Below are 25,447 nucleotides of genomic sequence, written 5' to 3'. Positions count from 1 at the left end.
GAACAGTCACTAAACAGTTGTTAGTTGGCAGATTTCTCTTCCTCCCCACTCCACGCCTTTTTTCACTGTATGGAGAAGAATGGGCTCTTAATGCAAAATCTGAAGGATCTGTTTCCACCACAAGGGGGCAGGACGGGTTTAGATGTTTGAGCAATGGCTGTGAAAAGGATTTGCAATTATTGAAATGCTTCTTGCTCTTGAGTAGACAATCTAAATCACTGTCCTTTGTTTTAAGAGTTGAGACAGCAGTCTTGTAAACCCTGCAAAGTGAGAGATGACTTTTTTTTAATACACATTCACAAAGCTTTGAAACTGCATGGCATCCTTCACACATTTCTAGGTTCTTGGCTATAAACTGTGTTTTTGTAGGTTCCTGTGCTCTAAATAGTTTAACCGGGGAAGATTGAATGCACATTTTCCCAACCAAATGAAATGTCTGTGTTCATGGAATTGTTCTAAGGCATCTTTCATGTAAAGATAGTGTTTTTGAAAAGATCAGTATATCATCCAGTAAACCACAACATATATTCCGCCGCACCCCCCTCCAAAAAAAAAGCAGGAAATATTTAATGGAGAAGACTACCCTATAATTAGCCAAGCCAAAAGTATTACTGTGCATTCAAATTTGTCATGTCTGTTCCCGAATGGTGTTAAATATTTGTGTCTCTCTTTCATTCTTGATCAAAGGGTACGTGCCTCTCAAATCCAACTTCATGAAATAGCATGCCTTCTGAAGGCCGTTCAAGAGATATGAAATAAGAAGCAATGGGTAGAGATCGCTAATGGTTACACTGTTCAGGATCCTATAAGGATATAAAAATGTTGGCACAGATGTAAAGGACCCCTCCACAAAAAAAAAACCCTTTCTTCACATTGTTAGGCAGAAATTTCTTTAAAGGGGATAACTCTTGAATAGATATATACTACCGCTTCGTCGGGATCTGAACTCCTGGCTTCAAGTTCATTGTACAGTCACATGCCTGATGAGGAGACTATACAGGGTTCCTCACCTAATAAAGTCCATTCCCCAAATGGAGAAATTGTTGTGGCCCACCAGCATAACTGGCAGCAGATTCGGACAGTAAGGAGGTTGGGGAGGAGCATGGGCCAGTCCTGGAGTCTGGGGAAGGCTCTGAGGGCTCTGTGTCAGAGGCAGAGAAGGGGCCAGAACCGTCTGCCAGTTATCAGCTGCCTTCAGAGTCAGACATCAGTGAGGCAGATGAACAGCTGGAGCCTGTTCCCAGTGTGCACAGGCGCAGAGTTGCCAGATGAAGGGAACAGCTAAAGAACAGGGGTCGACTTGGACGTAAGGCCCCAGATGGATGATGAATGGCCCCTCCCAGAGGAAATAAAAGAGGAATGAAAGGGGAATGGAGTTTGCAGGAGACAATTAGTTTGCTTAATTGGTTCATGACTCTCCAATACTCCTTGCCAAGTTTTGCAGATATTGGCCCTCATCTCTCTAGATGAGATCTGTGACTGTAAATCCTCCCATGAAAGACTTTGCTGGATGTGAATGAGCAAAATTCACAGTAAATTAATAAAAGGGTTTTTGTTGGGATAAGGAGTTTGTTTCATGCTCTTGGGAAGCCTCAGTCAGAACAGAAATGCTAGTAAATATCAGCGTTCTGAAAGGCTCAGAATTGAGGGGTCAATTTTGGCCAGATTTGAGGTCCATTACTCTAGTGCACCAGGAGATTTCTTCCAGGATTCTCCCTAGTGGAGCAAAGAGAGGGGCCAGCTCCCAGATGTGGTGGGAAACTCATCCCCTTTCCCTGTCCATTTAATGACCCAAACAGTTGCCTAAGGACCACAACTGAGAGAGCTAGGATCGTGGTCGTTGAATGAAGCAGTCATGTAGCACCTTGATGAACAATCACTTCATTCAACGACCGCTATTCTACGCACAATTGTGGCTGTAATTGGAGGACTACCTTGGTAACTAAAATTGGGTGATTCATATCAAAGATAGACAGTTCCTCAAAACCAAATACCACACCTTGGAAAACTACTGATAATTACTGCAAATATTTCAACATTAGCATGTTGGAGTCAAGATGTCCTGTGCCTATTAGCAATCCAAAATCTCACATTTTGCGCAAAGTAGAGCTTCTGCACATTCCTCAAAGGTAGCTCCCTATAAAGTGCAATACGGTAGTCATGTAGGAAGTTATCATCCAGCCCTTTCCCAGAAAAATGAAATATCCTAGGAAATATTGAAAAGGCAGAATATTTCTCTGGATGTGAAAAGGAAGAAACATGTTTTAAAAGACAGAATAGCTCCCTGTAGCTTCCTGCCCCGACCCACTTTGTCAATGGGCCATTAAGATGGCCACGCTAGTCCCTTTACATAATAAAGAGTTCTCCCCTTCAGCTCCAGAGTGATGGGATTAAGGCATGATAATATTGGCCCTTTACCCAACTCGCCACATGGCATCTGAGAACTCAACCAAACCTGGATTCAAAACGCAGCCTAGAGAGTTGCCCCTGGGAGGCAATGGCTCCATGGGAGTCTGACAACCAATCAGAATACAAGCTCAAGATCAAAGGCCAGAGAGGGCATAAAACCAGGGACTCAGCATCTCAGCCTTTTCTTCACTTTTCTCCACCAATATTGAAGCATGTGATCACGTTTTCTGTTCAGGACTCAAGCCATGTGGTCCTGTCCACCAATAAACCATCTTTCCAAGCAGCCTCCATGTCTCCAGTTTTTTTTTTCCCCACTTGGAGCCGAACCCAGAAAGACATTTCTTTCATCAGTCAAACAAGCCCAATATCTTTTTGAGCATCTTTGTCATAAATGACACGCTAGCCAATAAAAGATCCACTAAGCTAGTCAAGAGTATCTCGGCTTTTTTCCTCTGATATGTTAAATGTAGAATATTCAGAGACTTCTCTCTTGCTTGAGAAATCATTTGAGAGAGCACATGCAAGCTTTCTGCATCAGAAAAACCATACCAAGAGAATATATAGTCTTACAAATGAAACCACAGGAAGGAGAAAGATTCCCAAGTCATCAGCACTTTCACAAATCTGGCAGAATTCTTAGCCCTTCCCCCAGTTGCTCAATTATTGAATCAACTTTCCAGCATTCAAAGCTTGTAAGAGAACTACCCACATTGTTTAATCCAAGCTGCCTTCCGGGGCTCTGGCTCTCTGCCAACTATTGACTGACCAGCTGTCTGCAACAATTAACTGTGGTTGGTGGCATTAGATACCCAACCAACAAAAACATCTGGGGATGCACTTCCCCCTCCTCCTCATGGGAATGATTCCGTTCAAGAAGAATTGGGAGGAGTACATGTTTGATTCAGCTTTTCAAAGCTGCACCTTGAATTATGACACTTATACCCTCACCCAGCACAAGTCAGTCAACCGGCCATTCAATTACATCATGGCAGCAGAACTGGCAACTGACCCAATCTTGATAATGATCTGTGTGAGTTAAAAAGAAACTATCTTCAATTGAAGAGTGATTTGCAAATGCATGTAAATGCACACTAACAAACATCCACAGCCATATCCATTCTATGCAGACAGATAAAAGACACACTAGCCATTTTAAAGATACTAAGGATGGTTTGCAAGTTAACAACAACAACAACAACACACACACACACACACACCCTGCAATCAAAGACAACAAACATCTATGAAAACTAACTTGAAAGTGAACTGGACATGCAATGATACAGGAGGTAATGAAATAGTGCCAAAAAGCATTATGAGGGAATGGGCAGTCCTGGAATACAACGGTATCCAAATCAAATTTTACTTTGCTGCCTTTGTTCTATTGCCTGCCCCACATGCTGCAAGTGTCAAGAGTGGAGAAGAATGACGCAACATGAGGTTTCATCCTAAAATAGGGATGGCTGTTTCATTGGTCTTGTGATGCCAGTCTGCTGTGCCTAACGTCACTTGGGCTTGGTTCACAAAATAACAGCAAAGACATAAACCAACAAAGTTGCCTGAAAACTCCCGATCCCTTTCCTTTTTTAAAAAAAACTGCATGCCATCAAAAAGGATGCTATGAGTCTACGTTTCAAAGAGAAAACACAGTGAATAAGCAGCAGAAAAAACATTATCACCCACTTCTTCTCAGAGAAAGGCTGAATTTCCCTGAAAATGTCAGTTTGCTACACTAAGGTCAGAAGGAGCAGCAAATACCTTAATTTCAGCTCCATTTAAAAATTAGTGGCTGCAGTAAATCAGGAAGTGGAACCAGTCCTATCTTTGGGGGACGGGGGAAGACAAGGACGCTTTGGGTCCTTGTTTTTCAAACAGTTTCTACAAAGGAAAATCTATTTCTATAACAATGTGCGCATGTGTAATATGCATGCTCCTTTTTTGCAGTTGTTATTTTGGGGATGCAACAAAACAAAAAAAAAGCCCACAGTACCAAAATGTATTTGCTTCAGCCACAGTCCCAAAGAAGCAGATGAGTTATAAGCATTTAAAATGCTTCCTGCACTTTCTCATGTTGGGGACACAATAGCAAGGAGCAGGCTGAGGCAGCGTCGGGAATCAGCTGTTAATGCATTGCAGTCTGCCAGACATAAAAGGAGGGGCATTCCAAGGTTAGAAGATGCAGGTATACAACCCACAAACGTTGAATTCTTGATCATGAGGTGTTCGAGTTAGAATCCTTGCCCTGCCTTCCATGTCTGCCATCCATCCGGAACAAGAGAGTCGATTGGGTTCCTTGTCGTCATAGAAATTAACCCGATGCCCAAACTCTATTATAAACGGGAGATGGAGTAAGGGTTAATTACAATTGGCACTGACCTGTGAGCAAAGGGCATTCTTGTGGGTTTTCTTGTAAATAAGAGCTGGGCAGATAAAACAGATGAGACTTCCCATCGTTGCACCTGTTAGGCCCAAGATGGTCTCCACTAGCAGAGAAGAGGAAGAGGAAAATTATTAGAAGTTCCAGTTAACGGCATATAAATAAACTCTTCCATTGAAATGATTCAGGGGAAAACTAGAGGCAGGTGCTCAAAGTCACATAATATGAATTAGATCCCTTTGGCCATTCTTGATCTAGACCAGTGATGGCGAACCTTTAGGGCGCAGAGTGCCCAAACCAGAAGGCGTGCACGACCATCTGGCGTGTCGGAAACCCAATGACCAGCTGGCCAGCATGCATGCGCACATTGGAAACCCAAAGACCAGCTGGCTGAGCCCACAGAGAGGGCTCTGCATGTCATCTCTAGCACGTATGCCATAGGTTCGCCATCACAGGTCTAGACTGTGAAGAATGAACTTTTTCTGTTTTCTGCTCTGGGCCTATTGGTGAAGCAATCTATGGTGACTGTAATCTATGTTACTGTCTGCAATAAAATAACCACATCAGCACATAATTAGTTCATGATGTGATGAACTAACGTCTTTAGCTCCATACTTACCATAAATACAGTAGATTAGGATACTACTTCATCCTTAAGTATGCATTAAAATAGAGTGAAAAGCATACACTTGTCACAATACTTCTGTTTGATAAGAAAGAATGCTTAAGAGGATACTGGAAATATTTTATTTTTAAAAAAATATTTATATTTCCTATGTCTAAACCACCTCATTCCCTCAGATATGGATTTATGGGTACTCTAGTTCTAGTACGGATCCAGATATTTGTTCTTGTGCAAATATAGGATAAGAATAAGCAAAGTGATGCCCTCAGATGGTTTCAAATTCCTTAAGTCCTTCCATACTGTCTAGGGCTTATGGGAACTGAAATTAAAATCATTTGGAAGGCGCAAAACAATTGGAAGACATCTTACTCTGGAGTTCTAACATAGCAGAATCTCGTGACTGAGAGCAAGAAAAAAAATATTTTTTCTATTTTTTTTCCTTTTTTTCCACATAGGTCTGGAACTGGTATCCTCCAGAAAAGTTATTAAGTGTTATACCTAAAATAATGCCATTAACGCAGTATACTGTAATATATTCACTTCTCTTTTTTGAACCAGTTCATTGATGAAAAATACCAATATCCCAGCCCCAGACTGCAGGTAATCCATGACTTACAATTCCAGTTAGCACCGTAAATTGTTACGGCCATCAGTTGAGGCACCCATATGACTGGACTTGATTTTTTTGACATTTTTGCAGTGGTCGTTAAGCAAATGCCACAGTCATAAGCATGAATCAGAATAAGTGTTTTTTGCCAATAACTGGCAAAAAACGATTGCAAATTATAGTCACATGATTATGGGATGCAACAATCAGAAAGCCTTCCAAATGCAGTCACATGACTGTGGGGATGGAGACACAATATTTTACAATGGTCGGGAGTGTTATATAGGCTGTAAAGCAGTTGTCTGTGCCTATCGTAATTTCAAGTGGTTGTTAAGCAACTGGATGTAAGTCAAGGACTACCTGTATTGTACAGAACTCCTAAAAAGATAATGTATCTTGTCTTTCTAAATAGGTTAGCCATTAGCACTATGTACGTATTAAGATATTTACAAGCATCTCAGAAAGGGAATGTGTAACCAGGAATATTTTTATCGAGAGATACTAAAATTCAAGACAACATATATAAGATCATACATATTACTAGAAACAAGAAGCAAAAGGAAGTTTGAAAATAAACAGGAAATACCATACTTAATATATTACATGGTATAAGTATGATCATTCTGAATGTATTCACTGTAGGTGTAAGTCTGTACATTTAATGGAAGTTGATTGCAGACACATATTGGGCTTATTCTAATATATGCTCGTATACAGCAATCACATAAATACACATGAGCTTTTTAAAACCAGGGATTAAAGAGTCCAAAAATTCCAAAATTTCCCTTACCATTTGGGATCATGATGCCACCAACCATGGTCCCAAACACAATTGCCAGAGTCAGAGCTTTAAATCGGAGAGGTGGCATATAACCTCCTGCGGCAAATGTCCCATCCTTTTGCTGTTTAAAAAGAAAGGATTAATAAAACAAGCATATGAACAGATCCCCCACACACCTGCAAATTCTCAGGAATCTTTTTGGGGACCCGATAAATTAGAATCTCTTCCCAATGCGTTCTCTTGACCAACCATTTTATTACTATTCGGAAATTATTCACAAAAGCTTTAGACTTAAAACTGTAAAATAATCCAACCAGCATGATTTAATGACGTCTGAAAAACCATCCAGTATGGAAGATAACAGTCCAATATAACTAATGAAAAGCATATTTCTCATTTGTCTTTTTCTTGTTAATTGTAACTCTCATAACTGTTTAAAATCGTCTTTAAAACTTTGCCTCACAATAGTGTAGAGCGAATATTAAGGCAATTATACTTCAAAACAATGTCAGCTATATCACAAATCTGTATAGTAGTGGACAAGATTCATTATAGTTCAGCAGGCCAAAGATTGTACTTGATGAGCTACATAGTGATAATGTCCATGGTAAAAATGGATTACCACACTGCATTTGAATGGCAAAAGAGTCACTGACCAGAGACTGGGCTTCTTAGAAAAGTGATTACATTTGGAGGAACAAAATGGTAAGATAAAAGAAAGGAGATAATTACCACTTGCCTAGGGCGTGGTTGCAACAACTGAATGCTGGTCTGAAGTTTTTTTTTTAAATTTCTTGGGATGTTATGAAGGTTTAGATTAATGTCTACTTCCTAACTAGCAGTCAATGGATACTGTCTTCACAGGCCTAAAACTCATGCACAGGAAGGCCTAATCAACCTAGGTTACAGAGTATCCTAAACATTACTTCGTGTTCTTTTTCAGGCATTCGAACAAAGTTTTTGCTTAGTCTTCCTCACCCCAGCAAAATTGATTCTATGCAAGAGCAAATTCTGCTGTTTTCTTAACCTTTAAAAAAAATAAAAATAAAGCAACCACGGGAAATCAGATGGAGACACCACCAAAGTGAAGGCAATCTCCGAATCTAAAATGTGGGGGAAATCCACTTGTTCCTTTTGCACGAGATATAAAGAGTGAAGGAGAGGGCAGGGTAAGCACAAAATTCTTCAGTTTAGGATAAACTATGGAGAAAAGCCTGAAATCTATTTCATGCCAGTTTATACCATTTTACCTGCTGCTCAAAAAGAAGCGTATTCAAAGCCTGCCGGCATGGCAGAATCATCATCGGAAATCCAACTGCAACAGACATCATGAACCCCACACGTATCATCTCCGTCACTACGTTGGAAGGGAAGTTTATAAGTACATTGCCTTCAATGGCTTCAGTATAACTCACATAGCCAAAGAACCCAACCTGTTCAACAAAAAACAGAAATTAGTTTTGGAGGATATAGATACATATATTTTTTTGGAAATAGATTTTAGGCAACCCTTGGGCCTGTTCCCTAGTCCAAGAGAGAGCTATCTTTTTCTCTAATTGTTTAATAATTATATCCTTCATATTCCTTATCTCTGAATGGAACACCTATCACCCATTCAAACCTGTCTCTTAAGAAAACTGTCAGGAATACCACATTATCTTTTTAAAAATATTTTTCATTGAACTTATTATTAAAATCAAAACACAAATTTCCACTCATTACAGCATTTCCATATCGGTATCATTAATATCATTCATATTTACATAAGCTCTATTTCTATATTCTCTAATATAATCTATATTATAACATCACTTAGAATATAATAATATTTACAGATATATACAGTGTAGTATTTGTTGTAAATAATTATTAATTCTTATACAGTATTTTGCGTTTATCGTCCAGCCATTTATGCCAGCTACTCTACACTTTATAATATTCCAATTCTTCTCTATCCTTCAGTTCCATGATCAACCTATCCATCTCTGCACATTCACGTAGCTTTCTTATTATCATTACATCTGAAGGGACATTATTCTGTTTCCAATTTTGAGCGAATACAATTCTTGTTGCAGTTAGTATATTTAACATTATACATTGAGATTTTTTACTCATTTTTTCACCTAATATGCCCAATAAGAATAGTTCCGGTTTAAATTCGATCTTTTGTTCTGTAATTTGTTCCAGCCATTCCTTTGCTTTAAGCCAATACTCTCTGGCTTTAGGAACACCACATTATCTATAGTGGGTTTCCTTCTATATTTCCAAATTCCAGGAGATGTTTTACAGATGGAGTGAGCAATATTTATAGGAACAGATGTATGTATGTATGTAAATCATGGAACAGGTTTATGAGTAAAACATAAAGTTCCAAATATTATAGGAAGATGAGGGTCATTCTGAGCACTTGGCTATGACAATTTCCAGCAAAGCTTTCCCAAAGGTAAAAATGTTACAGTAACTTCCATTTTATTTTATTCCATCATCTTAAATGCATTTCATGACATCATCACACATTATCAGATGGAAATAGAGAAAACAAAGAATTTGTCAAGCTTTTTCCAATCTAGTACTATCACAGAAGGCAAGATAGCAGCCTGAACTCCAAAGTTCACCCTTTTAAAAAAACAGGTATGGTAATAGACCAGTGAAGAAATTCAATTTTTTACTACCAGTTCTGTGGGCGTGGCTTGGTGGACGTGGCAGGGGAAGGATACTGCAAAATCCCTATTCCCTCCCCACTCTGGGGCCAACCAGAGGTGGCATTTGCCGGTTCTCTGAACTACTCAAAATTTCTGCTACCAGTTCTCCAGAACCTGTCAGAACCTGCTGGATTTCACCCCTGTGATGGACCCAGCAATCTGAGCTGATCATGCCTGTCAGGATAAGCTATATATTTAACTGGGTTCCATAATGCAATGTGGACAGCAATTTTTTTTCTGGTTATTTTCTTATCAGAAAATAATGTCATTCATTTCACAATGTAGCACTGGGAGAGTTATAAGCAAAGCTTATTGTTCCTCCCCTGCCCCCAAGTATGAATAGCTCAATGGTACTGAGACATGGCTACAACTGCGAAATGTAATAACTGCCAAGCATTGCCCAGACAGGCACAAATTTAGAATGCAGCTCCTATAATCCCTTCAAATGTCATTGCTGAATGTATCAAGTGGGGAACTTATTAAACTTTAGATGGAATAATCACATACATTGCCTTTAAGACTTTTAATAATAACTCAAGTTACCCACGTTTTGGGGTAAAACATTTGACACATTACTGAAAAATCAAACAGTGTGCACCTCTAGTTTAGAGGCCATACACTGTCAGTTTGGTGTAAGAGTTAAGGGGCTGGCCTAGAAACCAGGAGACTGTGAGTTCTAGTACCACCTTAGGTGTGAAAGCCAGCTGGGTGATTTTGAGCCAGTCACTCACTCTGTGTCCAACCCACCTCAGAAGGTTGTTAGTTGTGGACAAAATTGGAGCAAATGAATATTAATTATGTTCACTGCCTTGAGTTACGAAGGAAGGAAGGAGGGAAAGAAGGACGGAAGGGCTTTCCTTTTTGGGCTCTACCAGAGACAAGTACTTCAACTAAGAGCAAGATATAGATGCTTTGTTGCTGAAGCAGACCCTGTTGTGATCTCTTCCAGCATTTTTGTTTATACAGACAGTTCTGGCAGCATTTGCTAATCCATATTATCAAAATAATTGCTTAGTTAAGATGTAGGGAAATTTGAGCACCATATATGGACACTAATCACATGTACCATGTCCCAGCCCTGCTTAATGGAATTTAGGGTTTGCAAATTCTGAATTGGCAGAATAGTTTATAGTTCGTCACAGTTAATTCCTTAGGAACTCCCCCCCCACAAGACATTTTTAATGGTTTTGGTTTTTTTTAATGTAGCAAAGGGGACAGGGCAGGAAAGAGTTCAAAAACAAATAAATAAAAAATTCTCACCATAACATAAAAGGCAGTGACCACCTTTAGCGAGGCGGCAAAAATGGAGCTCATGATTTTAACTGATGGCTCATCCAGACTGTCGTAAGTTGGAAAGACCTGGCTGCAAGACACAGTCAAACATTGGTTAGAACATTGTCAGGAAGAGAAACATTCAATCCAGCGTGCAGTTGCCACTATTAAGGTAATCCCAGCATCTCCCCACAAGACTCCTGTCACGCTAGAGTGGTTTAGATTGCCAACGCCAGGAGATCTCAAACATTCCCAAGTTTTAAAGTGTTGCACAAGTAACGCCCGCTCTCCTCCTCTGTGCCACTGCCACGTGTACAATGTAAATATTTCACATTTCGAAAAAAAGAAGGAAGGAAGGAAGGGGGGGGAAGTGACGTTGCAACTGGAATGACCACTTTTTGAGTCAAACAACAGTGGCAAAGCTCCAAACAGCACTCTGGGGATTATTGCTCTTGAAGCATCCTAGGTTGATAATTAAAGCAATACGGTGTTTACAGAATAAGAAGCAGGGAAGGAGCGAAAGCATCGGATTGTCAAAGAGAAAAGTTAAACAACCAAAACTAAACACTGTGCCTGTCATATTTCAGCGCTAATGCTTGAGCCCAAGCTCCCAGAAAACTGAAGGAGCCAATTACACGGGGTTTGGGCGCTTATATAAGCTTGTTCCCAACATCAGGTATATAATTTACTACAGCAGCTGGAGGTTGCATAGATATAATTCAGAGGCTGGCAAGGTTGAATGGCCGGGGGGAGGGGTGGGGGGGAGGCAGCAAAAAAAAAAAAAAAAGGAAAAGAACACCACACACACAAACAAAACCAAGAAAATATATATCCAGTAATGTCTAAGTATCACCCCTGGAAGGGGTGTGGCTAAAATTGTTTTGGCCATTTTTGGCTTTGTGGGAAGGTTAAGGATAGCAATGGGAGGGGAAGTTTCCCAGAAGCAAACTACTCCCAGACCAACTCGTAAAACTTCAAATCCCCCCCACAAAAAAAAAACTAAATACGTTCCAGGTTTTTTTTTAAAGAGGATTTTAGATGTGGGAGTGGAAACGGGAGCCTGTGAAACACAACCCACTCTTATTCCCACCTCTAAAACTACCCCAGATCAGAATTATGAACTGGGGTGGGGTGGGGAATATCATTTAAAATCCGACAGACCTCTCTTTCTACATATTCCCCTATGAAGGCAAGGCAGTATGAACCTTGAGCCAGTTTAGGCTAGTGGTTAAAACACCAGGCTAGAAAGTGGGGATCCGTGAGTTCAAGCCCCCTTTAGCTCCCCAAAAGGCAAAGCTGGGTGACCTTGGGCTGGTCATTCTCTCTCAGCCCAGCTCACCTCACAGGTTTGTTGTTGAGGAGAAAATAGGAGGAGGAAAGTATGTTTGGATATGGGCTCCGATAGCAACAGCAATAGCACTTAAGACTTATATACCGCTACACAGTGCTTTACAGCCCTCTCTAAGCAGTTTACATAGTCAACATATTGCCCACAACAATTTGGGTCCAAAATTCCACCTTGAATTATATTTGTACATAAATGGGGAGTGTCTATAAATAAAATCAATCTACTTGGGTTGCTCTTGACAATCCTATTAGGACTTCAGGAAAAATAAAAAGGACAACACCTTGTATCTTTCTGCAGCAAGCCCAAAATTATGGAGCAAACAACACACTAATCCTGGAACACAGCCTGTACCCAAGCAGCTTTGCACGTGGGGAAGGTGTTAATGAAAATTTCCCTTTTTAAGCCTATGAACCAAATCAGATATTTTGCATTTTAAACATGTTAATAGCAAGCATTGTCCCCTGATTAAGAAGTTGGTTTTTAATTCCTGCATTTTCTTGATTAAAACCATCCCCACCCTTATGACGGATGCAGAATTTATTAAGGAGAACCATTTCAGAGAAAGGGGGAACTGGGAGAATGAGTGCCTCTTCTTGAGCTCTTTAGTGTCTACCTCGCTTTTTTTTTAAAAAAAATAAAAATAAAAACATGAATGTTCATGAATCTCCTTGATCCGACTTGTTCATTCATTCTGAGGCTGGACAAGTAGTATGAAATTCTGGGGATGCAGTAAAAGATGAAAGTAAAAACTTTCCTCAAAACACTGGCAAAAGACTTCTGACTGCCTAATCCCAAAGAACCAATCATAAAATTATTGTTGCCACCATATTCTCCTTGTGAACTTCCCCATGGCATTTGCCTGGATACTGTTGGGAGGCAGGCGGCTGGATTAGAAGAGCTTTTGGTCTGATCTAACAAGGAAACTCTTGAGTTTTTAAAAAGATGGTAGTTCAAAGAGACAGAAGATCAGAAGTCCCTCACCACCCCTGCTTTGTATAAATAAGCCCCAAGACATTTTGGCTTTCCAGGCACAGAAGTAAAAGAGACTCTCAAACCCATCAGATGTGCAAGTCAAACCTTCTCTGCCAATCAAGACTCCAAGATGCATAACAAGCAGTGTATCTTGCTGTGCAGAGATTTTATTTTTAAGCTGAAATGTCCACCCAGAAGGCCAGGTCAAGATCAAGGTATCTGGGAGCAGACACCTTTGTCTGATAAACATTTCCTTATGCTACAGGGATTCTTCGCCACACTTGTAATCACAGAACGCTGCCCTCGGGGTGAACTGAAGAAGAGTATTTAGTCCAAATGCCTTTACATGTATCTCTCTATTTCCAAGATGAGCACAAGGAGAAAAACAGCACAAGCAAGCAGCTTCAAAGCCTGAAATAGTTCTTGGTGAAGGGGGGGGGGGGAGTTTTGGGTGTGTGTGTGATGACGTTTCCATTTCATTAAACATAAACATCCATTGCCTGTGGAACTTTGAAAAGATAAAATTGCAGAGTTTTTTTTTAGATTTTTATAGCAGGAGAGAATGCTGCTCAGAGAAAAGTCCTAATTCGGCAAAATGCAGAAGTCTCAGGACAAAAACAGTCAGAATATTTGATCAGGGTTAGGTAGCATCTTGCTTCATCTAACATAGGCTTACTCCTCCAACATTACAATTCAATTGTAAAGAGGAATGTGTCCCTTGTAATTCCCTGAGAGAAGTACGTATATTTATGTACCACAATATCTAAGGTTGTCCACCAGCCAATGACTCTTCAGTGTAGCTACTATGCTATGAAAGAAGATGTGAGGAATTGATTTTTTGTAAATCTTAATAAAAACTGCTCTTCCCCCCCCCTTTCCGAATGATGCATATGGCAAAAATTTTCTCTACCAAATGTTGTTCTTTCCATTTTTTTTATGTCTACATCACATCTACTACGCTATTGCTCTGTATCTCTATTTTTCTCTCTCTCTCAATTTCTACATTCACTGTATGTTAAGTAAAAGAACATATATGTAATGAAAGAAAAATAGATTTAGAAAGCAAATTGAAAGGCACTTCTACTACTGTTTTAAAGATCCTTGATTAACGGAGGAATTGGGCCAAACAGTCATAAATGTGGGTAGCTACATGTAGAAGGGAGGCAGAGCATAAACAGAGTCTTCATTCCCAGTTCTTCAAAATGTCATTCATATTGAACCAGCAACGACACCAAACTACGAACGATGCCCATCACTCCAGTTGGTTCATATCTATAACATTGACTGAAATGTCTGATCCAAAGCTTGCACCAGTATAGCTCGTATTACAAAAGAGTTAACGACAGGGACACTATCCTGAGGTCGTACAGGAAGCCTGCAGCAGAGCTAATGTTACATTTCTAGGCTTCCTGGCTTCCAGCCTCATGTGCAGTCTGTTAAACCATATGCTGCACACACGAGGGGCGGGGGGGCGCAGAGGCATTTCTCTTTGAATTTGGCAATGACAACAAACCTTATTGCCAGAGACAGCCAACTCTACAAGCAAAGCATACTTGTGCATTCAGAAGCCATAGCAAGTGGCCAATCAATAATGCATGTTACTTCTTTGCTTCTATCTAACACTTCTTAAAAGTTTGGGGAGCAAATCGACTGAAAGGTCAGTTATTACAAGCCTGACAACCCCGGGACCCATCCGTACGTGACGTCACACAGGCCAAGAAACGTGTGTTATTCTTGCCCTTGGGAAAATTGATAGGATTTAACTTTCAGTTTGGCTTGCCCCACCAGTGGTATAGTAATCTATATTTAGAGAGATATGTGAATACACTAGTTCAGAACATATAATTTTCCCGTGTTTTCAACTCCCACCAAATGAAGGTTGGTTGCTGAACGGCCACCACAAGAAAAAGGACAAATTTGGATTTTATAAACCCCCGCTGTGGTAACTAGGTAGCTATAAAAGAATGAATCAACCCTTCTGTCACCAATTATAGCAGAGACACTTAAAACTGAGTGAAGCACATTAAATCTGAGAAGCATAATTGGGGGAGTGGGCAGAGGGGGAGAAGGAGAGCCCAGCTGTATCAAAGCTAATGCTAACGGTCCATTTTGGGTCCTCAGCTGAACACACTCTCACACACACTTCTACGGTTTCATTGGGCCACTTTTCAGTCCAGCCACAAATAAAAGGGTGGTAGAAGTATTGCTACTAGAATGGAAATGGGAATTATCTATGGATGAAAGCTTACATCTGCCACAAGAACGAGTATGACAACTAAGGGCAGGCATGCGTTTTACCAAAAAAAGAATAAAAAAATATTTTAAGTTCTTCATCCAAAATAAACTATGCCAGCATGCAGCATGGATTTCCATTATTTCTTTTTTATTGACAGACTCTGAGGGATTGCGGGGGAGGGAGAAGAATGGCAGAATCAGAAAATGGAAGGAGGGGACGGTGAAGAACAGAAAAGGAGAAAGCAATAGGTGCAAAAATATCATTTCTAATGTTGGGGTTTCTGAATGGGAAGCTGGTAGCAAGACATGAAAAGAAATTTCTACCCCTCTAGTCAGAAATGGGAAAGTTTTAAAAATTGTGTGTTTGTGTATGGGGTGTGTGTATGTGTTAAATGAGAACTGAAAGACTTGAACCCAATTCTGGAATAGGCTTTGCATTGTGCAACGCCCAGAAAGAAAGCCTGGAGCCAACCCCTGTCCTACATCTATAAGGGTAAATTGGATTTTGCAATCCAGAAGGTCAAACTGACTTAAGAACAGTTGCCTTTTCCTTAAATATTCTCTGTGAAAACATTATGTTCCTTAACAAAGATGTTCACAAAAATCATTCTAAGCCAACATTGGAAGCCCACTATGGTAGTACCCTGTTTCCCCGAAAATAAGACTTCCCTGGATCATAAGCCCAATCGGGCTTTTGGGTGCATGCACTAAAATAAGCCCTCCCCGAAAATATTGCAACACAGTAGCAGCCATGAGGTAACCATGCTCGCCACCTTCTGCACCTAAAAAATAACAAGACCTCCCCGAAATTAAGGCCAAGCGCTTATTTTGGGGTCAAAAGAAAATAAGACCCTGTCTTATTTTCAGGGAAACACGGTAACTACCTCGGCTTAAGTTCTTCTTACATCTCAAGAACAGGGCTCGGTACTGTCCCAAGTACCAGACATAAAAGCCAATGGAAAATTACACTGGAGATGTATCTGCCCCCTATGAACAAGAAGCTTTTTAAGTACAATGAGTCCAGAGTGAAATATAACTCCCTCTCTCAGCTAGGTAACAAAAGGGTCACAACCCATTCAGATGCTATACCTCAGTGGGCTGTAAAATATTTTGATTAAAATCAAGACAAGGGGACCAGATGGTATCTATCCCATACAGGCCATCCTGACCCTTTGCCCTTAACAAAACTCATTCCACCCCACAATCTCCAAGCAGCCAGAATTGCTGATACTTACGACTGACAGGCAAACGACATGCCAAAGATAGGAATGCAGCGAAAAATGCCCTCCCAGCGTGCATAGCTGACCCGCTGCAGCCACTGCCCATCAAAGAGGCCATGTTTGAAAGCAGAGAGCACGATCTGCAGCCAAGGAAAAGAAAAGAGAGGTTACACTCTAGACAACAGAGACACCATACCAACCCAGTAACTGACAACCCAGGTTGCCTCAGCTTTATCAGCAACTGAGAAACAGCAAAGGGGCAGTAGAAGCTCACAGGCAGAGATTTCACCAAGCCAAATTTCCTGGGTCTGCATCCCTAGTGCACGAGATGTGTGGGAAATTTGGGGTTTCTGGGTCCTGAGTAAATTACAGCAAACTGCATCACAAGGAAGGGGTGGTGGTGCAAAAATTGCTTAACCTTCAACTGAATGTTCTCCACTGGATGCTTGATATATGCAAATCCCTTCATTGGCATTCAATCCCTTCCATTTCTAGCAATAAGTCCTTTCAACATCTTTATCCATCTCCTAACCCACCACCCTTTTTCAGGGGGCTTTCTGTATTCTAGCTTTTTGTAATAATGAGTTCTCCCAACTTTAGCAGCCCACAGCCTTCCAAATACACTATGTGTCCTAAGCCCCCAGCACCAGTTGTTGCAATGAAGGAACTGTACTGCACATTGCTCTTCCTCTAGATACCTGCCACCTCCTTCTCCTCCTCTCTTTTAAATCTGCTACTTCCGGCAAGGCTGTTGTAGTATATGCCCTAATTTGAACTGCTAACTCCAAATGCAACTATTGAATGGAAAATTGTTTTTTTATGTTGGTCTCTTCCTCCCTCCTTTCCTTATCTTTCTTCCTTCCCTGGCCTCCCATCCCCATCTTACCACAAGCTGCCTGGTGGAAGGAACCAGTATTCCTTTTTTTGGAGGGGGGGGGGGAAGGGAATTATATAACTGTTTAATACCCAACTGAGCAACTTTTTTTTGGGGGGGGGGAGGAGAAAACACAGTTTGTACAGAAAAAAATGTGTTTTGTTATGAGCTTTGTACAAGGCACCATTTTTTTTTATTTGGCTTACTATCGAGGTAATCCAAGATCATTACATGATGGGTGATGGTTGTGGTAATGGAAATGACAATATGCATGTCATGGCACACATAATGTGACTAACCTACCTGTATAAGATGTCAGCCTCTAGTACAGAACTGATTCAGTTGGATACCAATATCATGATACCTGGGTCATTATTTTGGTGTTACTGTAACTTGTTAAGGATGCTTCTGCTTATAAACTGTAGTTTAAGAAAATATGGCTCTATATCCCGTACCAGCTTGGCTGATGTGCCAGCTGCACAAGTATTTACAACAGGGAGTCAATGAAGATGGCTATTATGTGGCTCAGGGAATGCCGACCAAAGGTCCCCACCTATCAGCAAGTATGGGGAAGAGGAAGACCCAAAACTGGCATTCCCTGGCCCCGTTTCCCTCCTGTGAACAGTGAGCCACTCTGAGAGCCTTCAGGACATTTCTAAAAAGGCCCCTGAGTTCTAATTGATGAAAAAAATTGGTGCTGTATGTGTACATGTATAATCATTTTATATGATCAAACACAACTTGGGTAAGATTATAGTCTACTGTATGCAGGGCATTGCTGCTGGTTCAGCCCAGATCGTGCAAACCGGTAGTGGTGGCAGCGGGAGGCTCCGCCCACCCACTCACAGTTGCGCGATCGAGCACGCATGTGCACAAGCAAACCAGTAGTAAAACAAATAGCAACCCACCATTGATATAGGGGTGTCAAATTTGATTTCATTGAGGGCCACATCAGGATTGTTTGACCTCGGGGGGACCACAGGGAACGTGGCCAGGATGGGTGTGTCCAACTTGACATCATTTGTGTCGGGGGTGTGTGCCTGTGGTGGCCTTAGTGCTCTGCCAGAGAAAATGAACTCCTGAGCTCCATTTTCGGCTGCGACAGCCTCCTATAACCCTCTGCCAGCGAAAACAGAGCGGCCCTCCTGAGTTCCATTTTCACTGGCAGAGGCACTGCAGGCCAATCCTTCGTTATTTCCAGGCCAGCCCCATGGGCCAGATCTAAGCACCCTGTGGGCTGGATCCGACCTCCAGGCCTTGAGTTTGACACCCCTAATCGTATGTGTTTATTCTTGTGCTGAGGCTCAGCTGTCACTTTTTGCCTACCACTTAAAAGAGTCTTGTAAGTCTTTTAAAGTCTTTTTAAGTCTTTAAGCCTGAGGCCATTTAAAATGTTCATAAATAAAATAAATAAGTAAATAAATAAATGGTATCCCAAGATGAAAATGGCCGGAGAGATAAGATAAAGCAAGGGATACCTAGGAACAACAGTGAGGTGAGAAGTTAAAAGAAACTGGGGACGGAGTCTTACTGCAGGCGAATTTGTTAGCGGTCTCTCTGGCAAATTCTCAATGAGAAAGCTTTGAAAGAAGCATTTGATTAAACACTGTAGAACAGAAAGTGAAGGAGGCATTAAGGGGTTCCTCTGACAATCTGTGTGGCCTAAGTTCCTATTGTATACACTACTATAAAAATGCTGACTTGCTGGAAGAAGAGACATGGCAGGATCTCCCTGGAAGAATGTATAACTTTGAGCAGCATATGGGAGACACATTCCTGGGCCTGTGGTTTGCACAGAAGAGCAAATAGCATCCCTGTTACTGCTAATGGTCTTCCCTTACTAGGTAGTGCCAATAATCGAGAAAGTTTTTTCAAACTAAACCCTAAAAGTATGTGTTGTTGCCAACAAGCAGACCAGGCCTCCTGTTTAAAGGTCCTCGGAGAGCCCACCCACATGAAGAGTTTGGGTACCCTGGAATTTAAGGATGCATTGTGGTTTCCCTCAAAGGAATTAACTGCCCGATTGAAGAAAACAAAAGCTTCCCATCATTAATACTGACCACAAACATAAACACCGTATAGAAAATCAGAGCCATTGCACTGAAGGACTGTATGGAAGCCATCATGTTTCTCTGGAGACTCAGCGGGAGGACAATGCAGAGGGAGATGAAAAAAAGCATGAGGATCCGGAATAAGCCGCTCACCTGAAAGATGAACATAAGGAACGGTTACATCACCCTTCTTCAATCAGATGCCATTCACATGTGTTGCACTTTTGACTACCACACATCGAGAAAGGGAGTTACACAGGGAGCAGCTCCCAGAGGGAGAAAGCAGATTCAAATTAACATTCTAAGCCCATCCACTCTGCTGTAGACCGAGGTTAAGACTCACTCTGAAAACAAATAAAGGGGTGGGGTGGGGAGGAAACCTGGAACGTCAAGAAAGCTGCTTCTCACACAGCGTCTGTGATGAGACCACACAGACACTGGGTGCCACTATTGCTCCACTAAGTACTTATCCAAACCATTTTACAGCAAAGGCTCGCTGCCTGCTTTAAATGGTAATCCAAACACGTTATTTGAATATATTTTATGTACTTCCAACAAATAAAACGAAAACTAACTTTGCCGCAAAAAAAACAAAAAGGGAAACGATGAGAGTCTTGGAAATTCTGACCCAGAAAATTAACCAGCAGCTTTTTATATTTATTATAGCAGGAAGCTTGGAAATGCCTCCAAATATTTAATACCTAATTTGGCTTTGCTTATGATGCATTTTTTTTAGCTGCTTAGGTCCTTAATCAGAGCTTAACTACATCAGGCCAGAGCAGATAAAAACCATGCCTGAATGCTACTGAATGTCCATTGTAGCTTTCCTAGTTTGTCTCTGCTCCTATGGGGACTTCTTTGGTTCCTATTTATCCATTGGGAATTAAACTGCTCCTGCATGGAAAAAGGCAAACAAGCAGATATGCTATCAACGCTGCACTTTCTTGATCTGGCTTGCCAGGTTATTCACCATTGTGCCATATATTCCAACTTGGCAGTTTGAGATTAACAAGTGAGCTAATGGATCCTAATGTATAAATCTACAAAACCCTATTCATTTACCCAATTCCGTCCCCCGAGTATTTGATACTACAAACTTTAGCATCTCAAACTGGGAGTTCCCGGTTGACTGCTTCAGCCTACAGGAATAGGTCCAGTTCTGCCTTGCCTTGTCTCACATCTACGTCAAGTTAAAAAACATGATAAATCTTAGGACAGGTGTGAGATACTTCCATAAGTGGGAAGGGTTGGTAGGTGACAGCAGACATATAAATCTAACAGCTATATAAGCTAAAAGCAGAGACAATCTTGTTGATAAATTATGAGAAACATACAACAGAGTTAAGTAAATTTCTGTTTTGCAGAAGCTACTTTGTTTTTATTAAACAACTATAATACTGAAATTTGAAATCAGTTTTAAACACCACGTCTGAATAATCTCACTTCTGCTACAAAAGAAAAAGCATCTTGAACTTCTTGGAATTCTTAATTTGCCAGCATAATTTAATGTGCAAGGGCTAGTCACATTAATACTGCCATTGTTAAACATTTGAAGTTATTGCTATCATACTGTAAGTCGGTATGATTTACACATATGATCCTGGTCTACATTTGCTCCCACCTTGATGGATAGGAAATACAAACATTTGGGAAGGAAGGAAGGAAGGAAGGAAGGAGGGAGGGAGGGGAGGGAGGGAGGGAGGGAGGGAAGGAAGGGAGGAAGGGTGAGTGAGTGTGTGTGTGAGAGAGAGAGAGAGAGAGACAGACAGACAGACAGACACCTTACCAATGAATCTTTATCACTAAATGCACTTTGTTTGCTTTAAATCAGGTTTTTGTGGGTAGGCTGCTCTGCAGTTTATATACTGGCTATTAATTTTGAAAAAGACAGGCTGCTTATATATACTACCACAACACCATTCAGACAAGCTTTCAAACATGCCCTATGTTATCAATAATAGAGAATATTTGTAGCTCAGGTTTGGACTGAGTGGAGTCTCTAATACTCTGAGATTGATTGTTTTCTTGCAGATATTTCATTACCCATCTAGGTAACATCTTCAGTGCTAGCAGCGAAATTGAGATTCCATGTCCCATGTTATCCTATGTATAGATATGAAAGAGGCACTGATCTAATTTGCTATTGATAAGGTCATTAAAAAAGCAAGTTTACCTGGAATCCAAGTGATCGAGCAAAGAAGTTTGATCCCAAGTCTCCAATAACCACATAGAAAGCTATGCAGGTCCCCAGCATCAGTCCAATCATACTGCAAAGACAAAATGGAGTGGTCATTGTAGAAAAATGTGAAATAAAATTGTTGTCATTTACCTGTGTGCTAAGTGCTGAGTTCAAGTGGGATTTATGTTCAGAAATTCTCTGAAAAGAGCCACATTTACTGCCAATGCCCTAGATGATGGCAGCCTTCTCACCCTCTTGCAAATAGGACAGTTTTAGAAGAAGTATTAATTAGGTTTGCTGAAGGGTAATTCTCTCCCCAGCCCCCTATACGAAGGTACTGTTCTTCATGCGGACTCTATTCTGACCCAGGTTTCCTTAGAAAGCAAGAAGCAAAGTCTTGGTCCCTGCAAAACCCCTTTTATTTACACGACTGTGGATTCCTTTCATTCACAGACAGCAAGGCTTAGTAAACAGTCTTTCAGAAGAATGTTTATGCTCGTTTGCAAGGCAAACTTGGCACAGAGTCTCTTAAAGTCACACACAGAACTTTTCACTCTTGAACCGACCAAATGAACAAATTGTTTCCTGCAAAAGCCCACTCCCCGTTTGTTCCTCTTTTGTTTCCTATGGGAGGGGCCAATCACCTCCAAGGTGTGGCTTTACTCCTAAATCTTAGTTGTTCTTGTCTTCTGGCAGCTCTGCGCATGCGCACAATGGCAACAGGCTCCAGCTGTTCTTGATGTAGAGCCCTCGTCTGAGCTTTCCTCAACTCCCAGGACTGGCCCATGTTCCTCCTCAACCTCCTCACTGTCGGACACTGCTGCCAGATCCGCTGGCCGGTGGTGGGGCACAACAGGCTCTTGCAAAGTGGAGAAAAATGTATTGGAAAGCATGGGCCAGTTCATACTCATGTGAATCATACAAGCTTTCAATATCACAGGATCTAAGGAACATGTATCTCAAGGGAAGCAACTAGCCACAGACACATGACAGGACTCCAGGAAAACTATATTTACTAATGGCTGCTGGATGTTGTACAGCCTATGGAGATTCTCAGTCATCCAGGTCATGGTTGTCCCAAAGGTGCTTTTTCAAGAGGCAACTGGACTTTCTGCTTTTTCTTTGAAGACATTTCGCTTCTATTCCAAGAACTGAAGAAGCTTTTTGCATGAGAAGCGAAACGTCTTCATTGAAAAAGCAGAAAGACCAGTTGCCTCTTGAAAAAGCACCTTTGGTACAGAGAAACATTTTTAAAAATTTCCCTAGCCACCAAAGTAATGCTATTTTTTAATGCATCTTTGTTTTATCTTTCTATTTCTGTTTGAACTTCTTTGGGCTATATTATATGCTTTCAGAGTAATAAGCAAATTGAGTAGCCCTCCCGCCTTCCTTCCTTTCTTCTCTCCTTCCCTCCCTCCTTTCTTTCCTCCCTCTCTTTCCCTCCCTCCCTCCTTCCTTCTTCGTTCAGACATCAAGATACTATTTTTCTGCAATGAAAAGAACGTTGGTCTTAACTGAACGTGTCTTTTCAGTAGAATAGAGGGAGGGGTTACACATGGGTATTGTCACAGCCTGATTGGTCCATAGACTGAGGGAAATTTCTTTAATATTCCTCCTTTCCCATTGGCTCCCAGTTTCCTCAATGTCAACGGACCGCACCTGTAAAGATACAAGAAAGACCAGGGACCTCCCGGCCCTCCACCTGGCCTCTCCCTATACTAGCTAGGGTCAATGTTCCCTCTAATTTTTTCCCGTGTGTGCGGAAAAGTATGTTCGAGCCGCACATTTTCATGCCTGAGCACCTGAATTTTTTTTAGCCATAATTGCCATCAGAGCAGATGTTGGGAGGGGGGCAAGGAGGAAAAGGGTCCCCTCCCTCTCCCTCAGACCCCCAGGAAGGAAGGGAGGGGAGGGGGAGGGAAAGGAAAGAAAATGGGAAACAGAAAAGGAAAGGAAAAAGGAAAGGAAATAGAAAAGAAGGAAAGGAAAAAGGAAAGGAAATAGGAAAAGGAAAAAAAAAAAAAAAAAAAAAAAAAAAAAAAAAGAAGAAAAAAAAAAAAAAAAACAAAAAAAAAAAAAAAAAGCAAAAAACTAAAAAAGGGAAAGGAAAAAAAAAGGAAGGACAAAAAAAGGAAAAGAAGGAAAGGAAAGGAAAAGAAGGGAAAGGAAAGGAAAGGAGAAAAATGGAAAAGAGGAAAGGAAAAGGAAAGGACAGAAAAAGAATGAAAGGAAAAGGAAAGGAAAGGGAAATGAAAAGAAAGAGAGAAGAAAAAAGAAGGAAGAAAGAAGGAAAGGAAAAAGAAAGAAAGGAAAAAGGAAAGGAAAGGAGAGAAAGGAAATGGAAAAGAGGAAAGGAAAAGGAAAAAAAGAAGGAAAGGAAAAAAAGAGGAAAGGAAAGGAAAAGAAAAAAGAAAGGAAAGGAGAAGAAGGAAAGGAAAGGAAAAGAAAGGAAGGAAAGGAAAAGAAAGAAGAAAAAGGAAAATAAAAGAACAAAGGAAAGGAAAAGAAGGAAAGGAAAAGAGAAAGGAAAAGGAAAAGGAAAGGAAATGGAAAAGAAGGAAAGGAAAAGAAGAAAAGGAAAAGAGAAAGGAAAGGAAAAAGGAAAGGAAAAGAAAAGGAAATGAAAAGAAGGAAAGGAAAAAGAAGGAAGGAAAAGAAGGACAGGAAAAAGAGAAAGGAAAGGAAAAGGAAAGGAAAGGAGAAAGAAAAGGAAATGGAAAAGAGGAAGGAAAGGAAAAAGAGAAGGAAAAAAGAGAAAGAAAAGAGAAAGGAAAGGAAAAGGAAAGGAGAAAGAAAAGGAAATGGAAAAGAAGGAAAGGCAAAGAGAAAGGAAAGGAAAAGAAAGGAAGTTAGAAGAAGGACAGACAAAGGAAAAGGAAGAGTGGAAAGGATTGGTACTGCTCAAAAATCAAGTCTCAAGATCCCGTGGACCCCTTTGGCTCAGGCATCCCAATTCACGCTGCTTCTCTCTCCCAAAGCAAAGGGATCGCAAAAAATGCTGAGCCCAGAACGGGGCTTCAGACGAGGCAATGCCTGAGAAACCCCGGATGTGCAGAGAAACGCAGGCTACAACCAGCAAATCCCATTTTCCCAGGAACTGACGAAGCCTCAGAGGACCAATGGGAATTCTCCCTTCTGCAGCGTCATTGGTCTCCAGGCAGTCTTCCTTGATTTCACCAATCAGAAATCACAGTTCAGAAGGGAGGGAAGGGGGATATTTTGAGTCACATTTAAAGACATTAAAAAACACTGCGCTGCAGTTTGAAACTTTGTGCGCGGTTTTCTTTGTTACCTGTGCGGCCGCGCACTGCGCGCAGCTTAGAGGGAACGCTGGCTAGGGTGGGTCGTAAACCCTCCCTCTATTCTACTGAAAAGACACATTCAGGTAAGACCAACATTCTTTTTCCAGTAGAATCGAGGGAGGGGTTACGCGTGGGACATACCCCACCTTAGTTCCAGGGGGGGAATCTAAGACCCAGAGGGAGGGGCGGCTGCCAACCGTTGAAGAACCCTGTGACCGAAGGACGCCTCCGCAGAGGCGAATGCGTCCAGACGGTAGTGACGGATGAAAGGGGTCGGGGACGACCAAGTGGCCACCCGGCAAATGTCCTCAAATGGGGCCCTGGTAGCCCATGCCGCAGTGGTAGTGTCATTTTGGGTGGAATGAACCGTGATCCCTACTGGAGGGGCCTGACCGGATGCTTTGTAAGCCGTCACTATGGCCTGCTGCAGCCACCTACCAATAGTGGCCGAGGATACTCTGGCTCCTAAGGACCCGGGCTGAAAAGAGACGAA

General features: G+C 41.3%; 1 protein-coding gene across 1 annotated transcript in view; it reads right to left on the bottom strand.

Annotated features, from left to right (window-relative positions):
* SLC38A10 (solute carrier family 38 member 10) overlaps positions 1-25,447 on the bottom strand; it is a 94,900-nt gene that overhangs the window by 46,049 nt on the left and 23,404 nt on the right. The window contains exons 4-10 of the mRNA XM_032209236.1: positions 21,647-21,740; positions 19,483-19,626; positions 16,564-16,688; positions 10,762-10,864; positions 8,050-8,232; positions 6,809-6,920; positions 4,786-4,892 (exon numbers count right to left, since the gene is read on the bottom strand). Coding sequence (XP_032065127.1) covers positions 4,786-4,892; positions 6,809-6,920; positions 8,050-8,232; positions 10,762-10,864; positions 16,564-16,688; positions 19,483-19,626; positions 21,647-21,740 — 868 coding nt within the window. The remainder of the gene's footprint in view (positions 1-4,785; positions 4,893-6,808; positions 6,921-8,049; positions 8,233-10,761; positions 10,865-16,563; positions 16,689-19,482; positions 19,627-21,646; positions 21,741-25,447) is intronic.

The sequence above is a fragment of the Thamnophis elegans genome, chromosome 2 (assembly GCF_009769535.1).
Source record: "Thamnophis elegans isolate rThaEle1 chromosome 2, rThaEle1.pri, whole genome shotgun sequence".
NCBI lineage: Eukaryota > Metazoa > Chordata > Lepidosauria > Squamata > Colubridae > Thamnophis > Thamnophis elegans.
This window is presented reverse-complemented; position numbering and strand designations above follow the sequence as displayed.